General features: G+C 35.5%; 1 protein-coding gene across 3 annotated transcripts in view; it reads right to left on the reverse strand.

Annotated features, from left to right (window-relative positions):
- The window catches only part of LOC107725018 (MKL/myocardin-like protein 2), a 33735-nt gene extending 17959 nt beyond the window's left edge, over nucleotides 1–15776 (reverse strand). Inside the window, exons 1-3 of one of the 3 annotated variants that reach the window (XM_016534144.1) lie at nucleotides 15641–15776; nucleotides 6798–6861; nucleotides 3104–3341 (exon numbers count right to left, since the gene is read on the reverse strand). In XM_016534144.1, the coding sequence (XP_016389630.1) occupies nucleotides 3104–3257 (154 nt within the window). In that variant the 5' untranslated portion in view covers nucleotides 3258–3341; nucleotides 6798–6861; nucleotides 15641–15776. Of the gene's footprint in view, nucleotides 1–3103; nucleotides 3342–6763; nucleotides 6862–15640 lie in introns of all 3 variants that reach the window. The other 2 variants (XM_016534145.1, XM_016534146.1) reach the window with 2 other exon arrangements.
- Between the last annotated feature and the right edge of the window lie 1002 nt (nucleotides 15777–16778).

Here is a 16778-nt window from a genome sequence, read left to right on the forward strand (position 1 = left end):
ACATTGTGTCCACCCATAAAACTATTTTTTAGCAATAACCCATCCAATGGAGTCTCATGTGAACTCACTGGACAAACAGATCCAACCAAAGATTAGTGTGAAAACAATCCATTTCCACTAAGCTGTAATGAGACAATACTAAGACTCATATGTCAATATAATATAACGTGTATGTCTCCAGATAACTTGTGGGAACATAGTCATAAATGTTTCAGTAGGGGAATTTGTGAGGAGTGGTGACGTTAAGTTTCACTACAACTAGACGGGTGGGTTGAAAAGAGGAAGGATGGGTACGGTCTGTCCTCCAGCCGGAGCAGGAACAGATCATGTTGATTCAGGCCAGTGCAACAAACCCTCTATGAGTTCACAATATCTTTAAGCAGCAGCGAGCAGGAATCAATTATGAGAAAATACAAGAAAATAGTGTTCCTTTAATGGTGCAGTTATTCTGATAAATGGCATTTACTCAAACTCAATAAAACTAAACTATTTTCCAAGTGTGTATGTGTGTGTGTGTGTATATACATATATATATATATATATATAGCTACAGCTGTATATATACAGCTACAGTACCGTTGTATTTTAGGAAAATATCATCATATTTGGTGGTCTGTGGCAGCCAACCCCCGATCTAATTATTTAAAAATAAATATATTATTAAAAGTCCCCTGCACTAATAACCAAGAGATCCTTGGCATCCTTTTATGCACAACTAAGAAAACTGAAACACTAATGGAATTTGTAATGTTGTTTGCATTTTGGCAAAATATCGCAAAATATCTTGCAAGCAGCAAATGTTGTAGCATATAGTACAAGCAGCACTTGATTAAAATAACTCTAGACGTTTGCAAAAGTCAGCAAATAAACAGGGTAATTCTGAGGTCGTGTTAAATACTGAAGTGTCTAAATGAGTCACAGTTTCATATCTATTTCAATGCAACAACCCTGAGAAACTGCTGATTGACACAGAATGAGATGAAGTTAGTCATGTAGTGGGGTCAGAAATACACACATGCCTGGTGGGGTTGAATACACACATGAACTTGCGGTCGGATAGATGTAGTTCGGAAAGGTTCACTGCCATTCCGCCCACAGGACCATCTCTTTAGTGCCGTCTTATTAGGGTCCATATACCACTAAAACATTTCCAGAATGAAACTTTGGACAGGATTGTGAAAGCCAGACAGAAGAAAAAGACGATAACATCGGGGTGACTCAAAGAATTCAACATCACTTTTTAAAATGCCCAAATGTAAAGAGACAGTTCACTCGAAAAGAAAAAAAATAAAAAATAAAAAAAACTACTCACCCTCATGTCATTACAAACCCTTTTGACTGACTTTCTTCCTTGGAGCACAAAAAAAAGAAAGAATGCCTGGTTGCTGTTTTCTATAAAATAATTAATGGGGACTTGATTGAAACAAATCATTTGGTTTTGTGAAATGATAAATGGATTCACAGAAAAGAACAAAAAGACTCAAAAGAACAATTAGTTTATAAATCAAACATTGCTATTTCTCTCATGAAGGCACTAGGAGGATGTTGCATAGAGCGCTTTTTATTTGACATATTTTGAGCCCGAGAGACCCCGTCCTCATTCACTTATATATCGGCATCATACTGGTTAAATGATAATAAAGATTTTTCTAATTAATAATTGTATGTCATTATTGGAAAAGAATTCAACATCACTTTTTAAAATGGCCAAATGTAAAGAGACAGTTCACTCGAAAAGAAAAAAAATAAAAAATAAATAAAAACTACTCACCCTCATGTCATTACAAACCCTTTTGACTGACTTTCTTCCTTGGAGCACAAAAAAAAGAAAGAATGCCTGGTTGCTGTTTTCTATAAAATAATTAATGGGGACTTGATTGAAACAAATCATTTGGTTTTGTGAAATGATAAATGGATTCACAGAAAAGAACAAAAAGACTCAAAAGAACAATTAGTTTATAAATCAAACATTGCTATTTCTCTCATGAAGGCACTAGGAGGATGTTGCATAGAGCGCTTTTTATTTGACATATTTTGAGCCCGAGAGACCCCGTCCTCATTCACTTATATATCGGCATCATACTGGTTAAATGATAATAAAGATTTTTCTAATTAATAATTGTATGTCATTATTGGAAATACATAATTAAAATGACTGATTTTAGTTTTCAATTATTTATTTTTATAAAAAATGGTTTTATAAAGTGGGTAACTGCGTAACTGTTTACCATTTACGCTGTTCAGAGTATCATGTTTTCAGGCAATAAATTAAACCTGTCATAGTAAAATTCTTCGACAATAAGCTGACTCTTGATGTTTTGTTATAGTTTATCCACTTCATGTGCATGAAATAAACACTGACACATTCAAACGTGTCATCTGAGAAGTGTTAATTATCAGTTTTTCAGCCTTACAAAACTGAAGCTGAATTATTATTATTATTATTATTTTGCTGTTTTGGATGAATATTTGATTGGTGAAATTATGGGTCATCACTAGACAAAATAGTAAAGAATTCAAACATCTGCCATTTATCTGTTACCAGCCATAGCATTAAATTAATTATCAGCTTATCGGTATTGTCCAGAATGTTACGTTACTGTATTTTTAATTTCTTTTCATTACTTTAAGATATCCAACAAAAATCCACCTTTTGTGTTCCACAAAGGAAAGAAAGTCATAGAGCTCTGGTATAATGAATAAAATTATTATTATTTCTGAATGATGAACTGTTCCTTTGAGTTACAGCCAAACGAAAACCACAACATGACTGCAAGCCTAAGAACCCTCAATATCTGAGGCTTTAGGCAATCATATTTCACGCAAAATCTATCACATTAGCATACGAGTCGTGCACCCTAAAATGAGCCAAGAACACTTTTGAAAAGAGTTAAAGGGAACACTTAAGACATGATTACATGTTGGCATTCACATGCAATTCCTGTGTAATTCCCCACGTCTTACCGCAAATAAATTTCTCAACCTTCTGGCCGGCCTTATTTTCTCAGTGTCAAATTGGGGCGGTAGTTTAACAGATGAGGAGGAAATAGGAGCTTGGGAGCAGAGTTATGGCTTACGGGCCTGACCAAATGGGCTCACTCACCATTCTTGCGCTCTTTAATGGGTAGAAGGCTCTGAGTGGGCTGCAGAGACAATTCCTCCAGGTCATGGGTCACCGCTTCGCTCCGTGGGCTCGGCACCAGCACTCCCAGTGCGCCCGAGTCACCCTCCACTCCCAGACTCTCCTGGGGCTCCATATCTCCTCAGGGGGAGAGGCAAGGGTCTGTCCCAGGACACTACCACAGTGGTACAGACGACTGGCGGGAATCTCGGACTACACTCTGCCAGAAAAACAAAAAGAAAAAACAAAAGGCTTTCAAGTGTTTTGTAGCCCTTGTAAACATTAGAAAGCCCTACTGGAGCTTAAAGTTGTTGTTGTTGGGGTGTGGTGGCAAAACTAATTTACTAGTATGTGGTTGATTGCTAATAAACTTTAAATGGGCCAGAAATGTGGCTCAAAGGTTAATGTATCCATTTGTATCACATTGCTGAGATCCAAGATACATTTTGTTGTAAACTGGTGATGGTAAACTTAAAAATAAGCTCTTCTTTTAATAGCTTGATTGAAATCTGACCAGCCAATCTCCCAACCTTGAACTATCCACTCCCATGTATTTAATCAAGTAAGTTTGATGGTCCTCCCAGTTAACCTATAAAGAAAGCTCTTAAATCCTTATGGCTGATGTTTAAAAGTGCAAGTTGTATAAGTCTTGTTGTGGCTCCAATCCAAGACAAGTTATACGGGAGTATATCCAGGCAGCACGTCTGGCCCAGCTGTTTAATATGTTATTCTGACAGATGCTTTACATTTTGGTACACAGAAAGGCCACTTAGGACAACTTTGTCTGTAATATCTGCTCGATTTAATTTTGCAATGTACTGCGCTTGAAAATATATGTAACCATATTTCATGGTTCAGACATGGAGATTTATAAAGCAAATATTTTAAATGACCACAGGGCTCCATAAAGTACAAGACATGTAAAATTCAATGTCACACTGCAAATTTATGATCAACATATCAGGGATACCTGTACGGCTATGCTAAAAGTGATGCAGACTAGTGATGCATATTAGTCACTTACCCTAGTTAGGCTAAATACCCATAACTAAAATGTATTTTGACATGCCTTGTGTTTACAATTTCAAAGTCTATTAAAACTAAGAAAAAAATAAAACATTGTATTTAAAAAAAAAACTGCTTTAAAGAAACGTAATTGGCTGTGGTTCTATTACTGGGATGCTGAACTGATATTTCTTAATTACATTATTTTTAGCATTTCAACAATACAATGTTATAAAATAATAACTAGCAAACACTTGGATGTAAATTTTCACAGTTCAGTGGCTCCAAAAAATATTTGGACTCTGAAACAACACTTAAATACACAAACAAACAAAAAAATGATGTGTTGTATATTTGTATATGATGTATGTGGTATATTACACACAAATATGCAACAAAGGCAGACTTCTGTCCATATAAAGTTCAATCAATAATTAAGAATGGTTCTGAAAATGTGAAGCTAATTTGTAATAAAGCTCTATCATTATTTGGTTCCATATGCCATTTAGTTTACAGTTTCACAGTTCTGAAACAACACTTAAATACACAAACAAACAAAAAAATGATGTAAGTGTTGTATATTTGTATATGATGTATGTGGTATATTACACACAAATATGCAACAAAGGCAGACTTCTGTCCATATAAAGTTCAATCAATAATTAAGAATGGTTCTGAAAATGTGAAGCTAATTTGTAATAAAGCTCTATCATTATTTGGTTCCATATGCCATTTAGTTTGACATTTTTAATGCAATGAAAAAAAAAACATATTGAAGGATTACAAATATACAAGTAGAAATACAGAAGTTTGAACCTTTTGGTTAGTTTATCAAATATATCTCAACATTGTATTTCGGAATGTTACATTTTAATTCTTAGACTCTTCTATTGAAAGGACGAAGACAAAGATGCTACTCTTTGGAATGCTTTCAAATGAATTTGATATGCATTTTGCATGATGTCTGTTCTCTTTCCAGAAGGATGAGAACTAAAGAGGCAGCATAAGAGCAGACAGACAGACTGCTGGGATGTGGAGCTATAGGTATCCAGCTATGCAAATGCTCCTGTCAAAGACTAATCCTGCACTTGTCTGTTCTATCCATCCATGCTAAGCTGAAGACAAAGTGGAGTTTGGCAAAACCACAGCATCTGCTTATTCTACCCTGACTGAGTCTGTCTGGATTGCTTCACATAGAGTTTTTAGTCTCAGTGGAAGGATGGAGATTTGCCTATGTGCAACGTGATGGACTGGACAAAAAATAAATAAAAAGAAACATATGAAAGAGAGTTTGTTTTGTTGTGAGAGAAGACTCTTGCTTCGCTGATGTGCCAGAAAACACCCACCTCCTTCTCATGATGGTGCTCTTCTCTCTGGAGACTTCAGTTCAGCAATGCTGAGAACAAGCACAGGCGCATCCCTACGGGTACATGCTTTTGTTCTGAAGCCACGAGACTCACGACAGCCAATGAGTGATCACGGGTAGGCGTTGACTTGGCACAAGTGTTCAAAACATCCTCCGCCCACTGTACGGTTATCTAGAAAAGGCTAGTTTCTATAACAGCCGCCATAAATAAAACGCTCTTGTGACGTTATTATTACAATGCTAACGTGATGTGGAGCACTTGAGTGGTGCAGCGTACAAAAGATAACCATGGTAAATTAACATTTGGCATAGTTATTATTACTTTTTTGTCTACCATAAAACCTTGTTATCTTGTTTCTATCCTACATAGTTTAACATATACATAAACCAAAAATTATTCTGACACCAGATATAATTTTTACTAGTGGGTGCAGGACACTATAGTTAATTTATGTAAGTGAGGATAGCTAAATAAAGTAAACCGTGACATTCTTCATACAGTGGACTACCAGTAAAATTGATCATTTCTGGGACCAAAAATTATTCAGACACTTTGACCTGACCATGTTTTGCTTAAGTGTTTTTTTTCTTTAATTGCTAATGCTTAAAATTAAGCATTGCTTGGTAATTTGTTTACCTAAATTGGTATTATCTAATTGTGTACTTAAATTTAAGTTACAGCTGACAGCTACTCAACCTAATTCATTACATACCTTTCTATCAAAGTTATCTGACATTAAGATGAATTTGTTCTGCCACAGTTTAACTTGTCATACTTTAACCATTTTCTAAACTATAGCAAATAAACTGATATTGTGAGAAATGTATTATTTTGCCAATGTAAGCATTATATATACATGCATACATACAAACACACACACACACACACACAAACACACACACACATGCATACTAAAAATATATGTAAATAAACAAAAAAATAAAAAAATAATTTAATTTTAAACAAAAATAAAATAAAATAGATGAATAAAAAAAAAAAAGTGTGTCAGTATAATACAAAGCCTCATGCAACAATCATGCAATAACAAGCATAAAAATCCATCCCAATTTAATTTACAACTGTAGTTTTAATTTTAACTGCCCGTTCAAATTATTAAATACTTTTTGAATGAAATCTACAATGGGCTACATTAAAATCATTTGTAATTGTACTTCCCTTTAAATAAAATACACTATGGTGGACAACAGACCAAAGAAAACCAGTTTATGGTATTAAAAAGGTCTACAACTTGCTGAGATAAAAACAATACCTTTAATTCTAATCTGTCCTTGCAGATGGTTTACCTGTCAAAAGAGAAGGATGCTTTGTGACACAGCGCTCCTTATAAAGATCACTAGGTCATGGTTCCTGTGAAACAGAAAAGGAATATTCTGTTATTAGATGAAACAGAACAACAGCAGGTTGAAGCGACATAAATCTTCCTATTAGCAGTTTTCTATAGGTGAAAGCAGAAACGCTGTCTGTACCTCATCCGGCTGCAAAGCAGCATGTGAAGAAGAGGGCAAGGAAAGGGAATGGTGGTTTGCATCTAATCAATGCAGTTGCTGTGGAAACGCTAATCTGCTTGTGTGCTGATTAATAGCTAAACAATAGGATGACAGATATTTATGGATGTGTGCCACTCCACAGAAGAGGCCATCAAGAGATATGGAAAACAAGCTTATGAGAGTCTGCACTCAAGCCTCAAACACAACCTCCGCAAACAAGGACATTAATATTCATTAAAGCACAAGACAAACATTCAGCTGCTGCTCTCTACGGCACATCTGAAATTCTGTGATTACTTTTTATCATTACTCCAGGCTTCAGTGTCACATGATCCCTCAGAAATCATTCTAATATGATGATTTGCTGCTCAAGAAACATTTATTATTATTATCAATGTTGAAAAGAGTTTTACTGCATAATAGCTTGTGGGAACTGTTATACATTTTTTCAGTATTCTTTGATGAATAGAAAGTTCAAAAGAGCAGATTTATTTGAAATAGAAATCTTCTGTAACAATTGTAATTTTATTAACATATTTACTGTCGGTTTTGATCAATTTAATGCATCCTTGCTGAACAAAAGCATTCATTTATTTCAAAAATAGTGATTGACCCCCTCTGCAGAAATAGACAGCAGTTTTATCTTCCACATCTATTATTTTTGATTTCTTTGATGAATGCATAAAAAGAATATCCTAAATATGTGGACTTAAGGACTTCATTCTTGGTGAGTTCACAACCACTTTCAATGGAAAGCAGAGAAAGCAGATTAGGTGACTCAGTGAACACTGATCTTGCTATCTTGAGCAAATTAAAAACAACAGGTTGATGAATGTCTTAACTCTTCCAGACACACAAGCTCCGATGACTTGACTAAGCCTTGGCTGGCTTTCTTGCCTACTCAGATTCCATGCTCTCAATCTTATTCATCTGAGTTTAAAGACTTTCGGCTGTTTTCTCGCTAAGGATCAGCGGTAAGCCCCTCAGTGACACTATGACAATTCATCTTAGTCCAGCACAATTTCAAAACCTCAAACAGAATTACATGTATGATTTTGAAGTGGAAATTCGGGCCAAATGGGGACATCACTGTACCGCTGTCTGCCAGTAAACTCAATGGTTGGTTCACTGGATTCTTTGCGCTGGGATGCATTTTCACTCCACCTAGAATAGGAAGCGAAGATGTGCATGACTGAGAACTCCGCGTAAACAACTTCTCTCTCCATACGGGGGGAGATTGTGGCTGAACTTTAACTAATATAAATCACACGTCGTAATAGACTTAACAAAACATTCATTTTGCAATGAAAGCTGGAAAAAAATGGGATTGCCGATGGGAGTGGAAAGTTCTGTTGGTGATCTACTGAAAAAAAGCAAATTAAAGAACACAGATGCAACTAATTTCCATAATGACCAATGCAATCTACCAAGAACAGCACAAATTAGCAACTTTTACAACCACGTCAAGTACAAAATGGGTTGACGTGATTTAAATAATTAGGGCCCTATGAAATCCATTTTATTTTTTCCATTTAAATTTTTCTAGACTCTGTTTTAATGGTTAAATAAATTGTATTCATCAAAAAACATGTCTTACAATATTAAACAGCAATTTATTGATTTTTAAAAAAATTTTTTTTTACCAAAAATAAAATATTTTGGCTCTATGAAATACGTTTTTTTTTCCTTTCTCAAATTCAGTTTTAGTTTTACCAAATTTTGTTTTCCATTAATTTTCTGGATTCCATTTGAATGGTTTCATTAAATATAAATAATCAAAAGCATCTCCAATTAATTGATTTTATATAAAAAAGTAATTTATTATCCCCCCCCCCCGAAATACTATTGTATTTACATTTTTCTGCTAAATAAATTCTGGTAAATATATTTTTCTGGTAAATATTCATTTAAAAGTAATGTTTTAATAATAATTTTATTAGTAGTAGTAGTAGTACTATCATTACATTAAGTAATAAAAGTTTCTTCAAGTTAAACCAATTCTTTTATTTGACGGGTTGCTGTGAAGACCTTGTATGACTTTGCATGAGATTTGATGATTGTTTTACTCGAAAGAAATGGTAAAATGCTCATGAAGTGACAAGTCTATATCGCGTTTTGATTTAAGTGCACTGACCTACTATTCATGAATCCATCCAAAATTCGGCAAATTCCATGACATTCCGGGTTATAAATTCTGTTTTTATGACTGGATTTCACGATTCCGTCCGCGTTTTCCACATCGCAGAAATCATAGGGCCCTAAATAATTATGCAAATACCAGTATATTGACGACTGCAAACCGAGTTAATCACATTGCATAATTTATTTAACCCTTTCAGTGGTGAGTTTAAAATATTCTAGCGGTCCCCCAGAGTGAGTTTTTTTAAGGCAACCGTTATTTTAGAACGTTTCCCCTTACTGTTTCCATGGCGACGCGTCATGCTTGTCACGTGACACACAGCGGCCACAATAACACTGTATGACAGATGGATCGCTTTTATTTCGTTTTTCCTCTTTTATTTAAAATATTCACAAACTTGCTTACTATGTCATGAACAATCTGATATTCCGATTCACATATATGTGTAAATGAGTGTGTTTTGTCATTTAAAAACCTTTCTAAATGATCTTGATCGTGATCTGTAATGTGAGATGGGCGTCGCCATGTTTGTTCGCGCTGCAGTTCAGAGAGTCCTGTCAGTCAGATTTACAGCACGTGAATTCATCAATTTCTCCCGAAATACATTGTGGAAGAATAGAGTGAACTTTATAGTTACTTACACTATGTGTATCTGATATGAATAAAACACATCGGCAAATTAAATTTGAATGGATTGTTATTGTTGCTTCCATAGACATGAGTGTATTTTACAAACTCTAAATGTATTGTTTTACTAGTACTTATGTGTATTTAAATGTCTGAAACCTAAAATAAACATTATGTGGTTAAAAACACTGCATAGTTGTGATATGACAAGCACAGTGCACATCGCTCTCTGGCTCGGCGTCAGCCAATGCGCGAAAGCACGTTTGAATTTGGCAGTTATGTGACGTCACCGAACGTTCTAAATCCCATATGTGGGACCATACTCCCAGGGGCACAGAAATAAAAATCCCATATGTGGGACCGTACCGCTCAAAGGGTTAAAGGTGCAGTATGTCAATTTTAGCGACATCTAGTGGTAAGGTTGCAAATTGCACATCGAGAAGCTACGGAGGCTGACACAGGACAAAAATGTCGTCGTTTCATCTACATGGGTAAATTAAGGAATTTTACTTTATTATTATTCAGTAAACCAATATGTTACTGTGAATATTGTTGTTACTTGTTCATCATTGTTTCAGTATTTTATTCGCAAGAACAACATAGTGATGAAATGCGTTCTGTAGAGCAGTGTGTCCGTTTAGGGCTACTGTAGAAACATGGCGATGGAAAACAGCAACTTCTATGTAATGGACCCGCGGTGTACATAGATAGAAATTGCTCATTCTTAGGCAATAAAAACATAACGGTCCATTATGTAAGATCTTCATACACCTCTGAAAACGTGTATATTATATTACATTTCTGTCAATAGATCCTCCTAAATATTACACACTGCACCTTTAAATATTCTTTTACCATAAATTTTGCGTCTGAAAGGGAAACTCCAACAAATGCATATGCAGCCACAAAAATAACTATGTCCATGCTTTTTATTGCTAATTGTTCACTGCATGTTTTTAGTAAATCCTGTCACAAGTTTTTTAATGCCAAAAGAAGGTTTGCGCTGGTGCAAATTGTTGATAAATCCCGCCCTAGGCATCATAAACTTAACAACTTTTGTAAATGTTTTTAGAGAAAAACATAACACACTAAACAGCCGAGTATCACACACTAGATATTCAAGTTGTTCTGAACACAACAAAGCCCCACAGAACCATGCGGCTTGTTGCAAATGAAAAAGTGTGTCCTCAGACCAGCTCAAAATATTCTCTGATAGAATATCTCTGGATAAAATCAAAGTCTGAAGATAAAAAAAATACAAGTCCATCATAAACTACGCAATTTCCTGTGAAATCTGTCAATTACGACCGGCCAAAAATCTTTACACTGCTTCTAGCTTTTGGGAACTAGCGTCGACTCAAATCAGGGCAAAGATTGTGTAGTGTATTCCAGCCTGAAGTCTCTTAACGGAGTTTGCTATGTTGAATGGAAAAAATCCTAGGTGCGTTTCTCAGTTGTGTTTATTAAAATAGTTAACAGTTGTTCCATAAAGTCCAAACACCAATCCAAGTGGCATTTGGCGGGACACATTATGGCCGTATTACCGCATTACCACACAATGAGAACTTCTCTTCACACAAACACTGAATGACTCATCCACAGTAAACTGGAGGGGGTCAGCTGTGCTGCTAAATATAGCTGTGAGACCGGCCAAAATAAGCATTAGAAATAAAAAAGAAACCCCTCCAACGCTTTTCCATGTGTGCGTGGAGAATGCAGGCATCAGGAGTCAGCACAAAGAAAACACTGTGAGAGCCGCTCGAGTGAGGAAAGGAAAGAGAAGGGGGAAAATTCCTTTACCATTCCCAAAAATTATCCCACATTTTTAACTTTCCCAGAAAGCCAGCTAATTCCCAAGAGGTTGTCCCCGAGCACAGCGCACATGGCCTTTGCCCCTCCCACTTCCCCTCATGCCATTGGCCCATAAACCAGAAATCAAAATAGCTGGCTGTCAACCACTCTGCATTTGATGGGGTTTATTTGATTGAATTTAAAGTCAAATCACCAAAAGATGCAGATTTACTTAAAAATGGTGCTCATCAAGGATTTAATGCAATTTAAAAGCTGACTCTCTGGTTCCCATGTGACCATACAGTTACATCTCAGAATCTACTTGCCATTTTTGATAATATGATTCAACCCAGTTAGTAAGACATGCAGTTACTATGCGTTTTTATTAGATTTCCGTGAAACTACATTAGCACAAACCTTATGCATCTTTTTCAGAACAGCAGATGTTTGGATGTCTGATTCATGGTAGCTTACCATTTTCATCAAGCAACAATGTGGCAAACAATGACATAAACTTGTTGATCATTTCGAACAATGGCCAGAGTGATGAAATAAGCGGTTTCATGGTGTTCTTTTTGGGTAAACAAACATATCAACACCAGACATCAGTGCTACAGTTACTCAAAAACAAACTGGAACAATGACAAAATAGAGTTTTCAAGATAAATAATGAGAAAAATATTTTAAAGATCTATGTGCCCATCTCTATTCATGTGGTTTTGAAAACCTTTTTATATTTAATTTTCATATTTTTCCACAATTAAGATTTTAATTTTCAACAAATGCTTAACATGACTGTTACATGACTGTAATGTGGTATAACCATAAAGTAACAAAATATTTTTTCTTGAATACATGTGAGCGTACATCTAAATCATTATTTTCAAAAAAGATTTTTAAAGGAATAGTTCACCCAAAAATGAAAATCTGCCTAAAATTTACTCACCCTCAGGCCATCCAAGATGTGGATGAGTTTGTTTCTTCATTAGAACAGATTTGGAGAAATTAGCATTACATCATAAACAATGGCTTGAAATTAAAAACGCCTCAATGACGGATTTGTTTCCTACAAACCTGCAGCTTTTCATTTCACACCATATTAATTGATGGACTGTAGTCATGTGGATTACATGTGGATTATTATTATGATTATTGTATTTTTATCAGCTGTTTGGACTCTGACGGCACACATTCACTTCAGAGGATCCATTGGTGAGCAAGTGACGTAATGCTAAATTTCTCCAAACTCATCTACATCTTGGATGGCCTGAGGGTGAGTACATTTTCATTTCATTTTTGGCTGAGCTAGTCCTTTAAATAAATATATATATATATATATATATATTAAATCATATATCATTAATTTTTGGGGAGTCACACCACATAACATTTTGCAACCTGAACCTTGTCATGCAATAAAATCATCTGATAATTTAAGAGACTTCTTGACTTTGACACTCAATCTTGAGGGTACTTTTATGATGCATTTCCTGTTTTACGTCAACCCCCGCCATGTTTCTGCATTAAGTTGCACCAAATGACTTTGATTTGGCAGACAATATTGATGTTATTTAACAATACATGCTGACTACTACACTTTCCCATTCAGTAATATATTAAAGGAGATGATTCAGAGAGAACAGATATGAGGAAAACAGGCGCAACCCAACAAGTCATTTTGCACAATCTTATCAGAACGCATCCCACGCAAGTTCGTTGACCATTTGAGAAGCTTAAATTTTGGTTGGCAGTGCTGACTTACTAATTACGTTGACAGCTTTTGATCTAAGGACACCTGAGCTTGGATATGAATCTGGTTCATCAGCATCAAAGCCTGTGAGGTCGCATCACATGACATCTCAGTGGAATGTTATTGTGTCATGTGAGCGGGGGTGAGGGGGCTTATTTGTCCTGATTCTCTTTTCACCAGGCATCCGTTTGAAATACGAACTAAAAAAAGCCAGGAAGATGTTTAGTTTAACGGAACAGTGATATCTACTTAAGCAATGACCTCATTCTTATTTGTGAACTTTAACTTTCCAAACTACAGTTATAATGCACAAAATAACATTTACCCGATGATAACAGGTAACGATAACAAGCTTGAGGCCGCAAACTTTAAGTCAAACAGGCGATGCAGCAGACTAAGAAAACAATGTCCAGACCACCAGGGACACATCATGCTTACAGCCATTATAAATACCAGGACCTACAGCTTTCAAGTCCAGCTGTAGTCTAAAGGTCCTGTCTTAACTGTAGACGTGTGGACATTGACCAGATGATGGAAGGTAGTATCAAAACACTGCCCGTTGTTTTACACAAAGTCAAAGAATTCCTTTAAATTGATTCACAGACAGAGAACGGTCCTCACCATTTATCTTTTCAGCACACGCTGTTTGACGAAGGACATGTGTGTGAAATATGCTGTGGTGAACTGACACCTGCGGTGGGTAAGATTCAGCCTGTCATCAATAAAGAATGCTTTATTTTTCAAGTCAACGTCCATACCATGAGCTATATTTAGGCGAGAACAGACTATGTTGTTCAGAGAATAATATTTGATCATTATAGATTAAATACAAAAATGTGAGCCGAGAAGCCGTGAAAATAAGTTTGCATTTGATGCCATGCAGGTTAACAGGCATGGATAAACAAAACACGTGGCTGTGCCATTTAAGAGCTGCTTGCAAATATTATTCTTAAATCATAACACACATTCACTATTTTGACAACTCTGTCTAGTTTGCCTGACATATTTCCATTAATATGACAAGCTTAAATAAATATCAATAATAACAATCTGGTTCATCCAGTCCTGGGTGGTTGTCATGCTCTTCTTGACTACAATGACGGCAAATAGACAGAAACACAATAACAGTATTACTGTAAGTGTACAATGATACTGTAAGTCAAAATGACAACCTATTAAACTGAATTTAGTGAATATTAATGTATTCAATATTGCAAGAAAAGGTGGCCTATAGTCCTAATTAAGGATTTTCTACCAGCAGTAGAGAGTAATTGGTCAGGCCTGTGGCAGTAAACAATGGGAGTGTTTTAGGCACCACACCTCCACACAAATCACACTGTCTGAAGCTAAAGGTCGCTGCATGGGAACGCTCAACAATGCTGCCTTGCAGACACACCCATAATGCCAAGAGTGTGTGCATGCTTAACAACATTTTAATGAACTCTCAAGACTGTTTCACTTGTTTATGGTAACAAATACTCGACTTAAAATGCACTCTGTGACCTCACACCTGTTGAGTTGGAGTGAAGCACACAATTTATTAATTCTGCAGATGCATTTATCTTAAATGACTTGTACATTTTTTGTTAGAATACTCTTTGATTGCTTGTGCTGTACAAAGTGGAAATGTGCCGCTGTTGCTTTTAGAAGCTACTTCAATTTACAGTCCTTACAAATTATTTGTTTTGTATCCTACAGTCATCAGGTTGATTTTATTCTTGAATAAAACCAGTGTATGGAAACCAGTGTATGATATGCATGCATGCAAGCAATCAAAATTAAATTCAAGTATATATATATATATATATATATATATACATATTAGTGATGTCAAACGATTAATCGCGATTAATCGCATAAAAATAAGTTTTTGTTTGTATAAAATATGCGTCTTCTGTGTATATTTATTATGTATATATATATATATAAATAAATACACACACATACAGTATATATTTTGAAAATATTTACATGTCTATATTTATATAAATGACGAATGACGTCATCGGAACTTTCTATAACCGTGAACTGACGCCACTATTATCAATGTAATGGTGCTTCTAAATATTCCCTAAAATTACTCTAAAAAGTTCTGAAAGTTACATGACACTGTTTCAGCAGCGAAAATATCAGGGGGTAAAATCCGTATAACAGTCCTTCAGTTAGATAAGAGTTCAGTTTGTGACTCATTATTCTGAATTATTGCGCAGGTATTTCATATATAAAATGTCACTTGCAGCGTATTACAATGACTGGAGTGTCATTCACTCCCTCATGCGTGCGGCAGTTACATCTTATAGATACACAAAAGAAACTGTATACATATCTTACCGCTTGTTTGGCTTCCAATTTAAACGTGTTCCCTTTGATGACACATCTAGAATACAATACAACTCCGACAGGGCATTTATTTTCTTTCTTTACTGGAGCAGCAGTTGCTGCTGTGGGTAAAGATGGCCGCTCTTATTGTGTTTAGCCGGTGATGTAATGAAGTTGTGTTAACCCTTCACAACACTTCCGAAGTCAACTGATACCACATCAACATTCAACGCAATCACGAAAGTGAACGGAATAAAAGTAATATAGTAATTAACATAACATCTTATTCTGAATGATAAACGTAAACAACAGTCTACGCAGCAATGCAATGCCCATAGATGTAAAAAAAAAAAAAAAAAAGATATTACACTGCTAAGGAGAGATTTTCCCTCTCTCTGATGCGCACACTTATGTGATTTAGTCAAATCATGCTAGACCTCTGTGCTGAAAACTATTAACTGAAATTTATTCAAGCTGATTTTTATAGATGTAGTATATTTAAATATATTTATAGAAAGATGTTCTGGAGTAAAGTACTTTTATAATGTCATAGGACTGGTTATTAGTGTGCTGCTGAGAGATTAATAAACTCATATCAGTTACAGACCCTGATGTGAACCCTTACCCTACTTCTAAATGTCTGTCACCAGTCCAAGTGGGCTCTTAAAATAAACAGTCAAAATTACATGACGAAAAATAAGATAAAGGGATGAACTAAGATAGGCCTAAGTATGAATAATAATAAAAAAATAAAAACTTTATAAATATACACTGAATTGTATCTATATTTTTGTATGACACTGCCATCTGGTGTGCTTTCAAAGTCAGTTCATGCCCAACAGTGATCATTACATGAACATATCCAAATATAATAACAGGAACATTTCTTGAGGAACTGATACAGCTGTGGGCAGCAAAACATTCCAGCTCATTACTCACAAAACTACATTCAAGCTCCTTGTTGTCACCGAATTTTTAAAACAACATTACTTTGTGTGCTTCCACAAGGTTGCAGTTCAGAATGATAATATAATAATAACATGAAACTGCACTGTATATAGGAGAGTGCACTGAACACATGAAAGCAGAATAGGCGAAATAGGCAAAATAGGCCTATTTGTGCAAAATGCAATAACTGTAGGCTATATAC

Source organism: Sinocyclocheilus rhinocerous, unplaced genomic scaffold, assembly GCF_001515625.1.
Source record: "Sinocyclocheilus rhinocerous isolate Xijiao unplaced genomic scaffold, SAMN03320098_v1.1 scaffold1027, whole genome shotgun sequence".
Lineage (NCBI taxonomy): Eukaryota > Metazoa > Chordata > Actinopteri > Cypriniformes > Cyprinidae > Sinocyclocheilus > Sinocyclocheilus rhinocerous.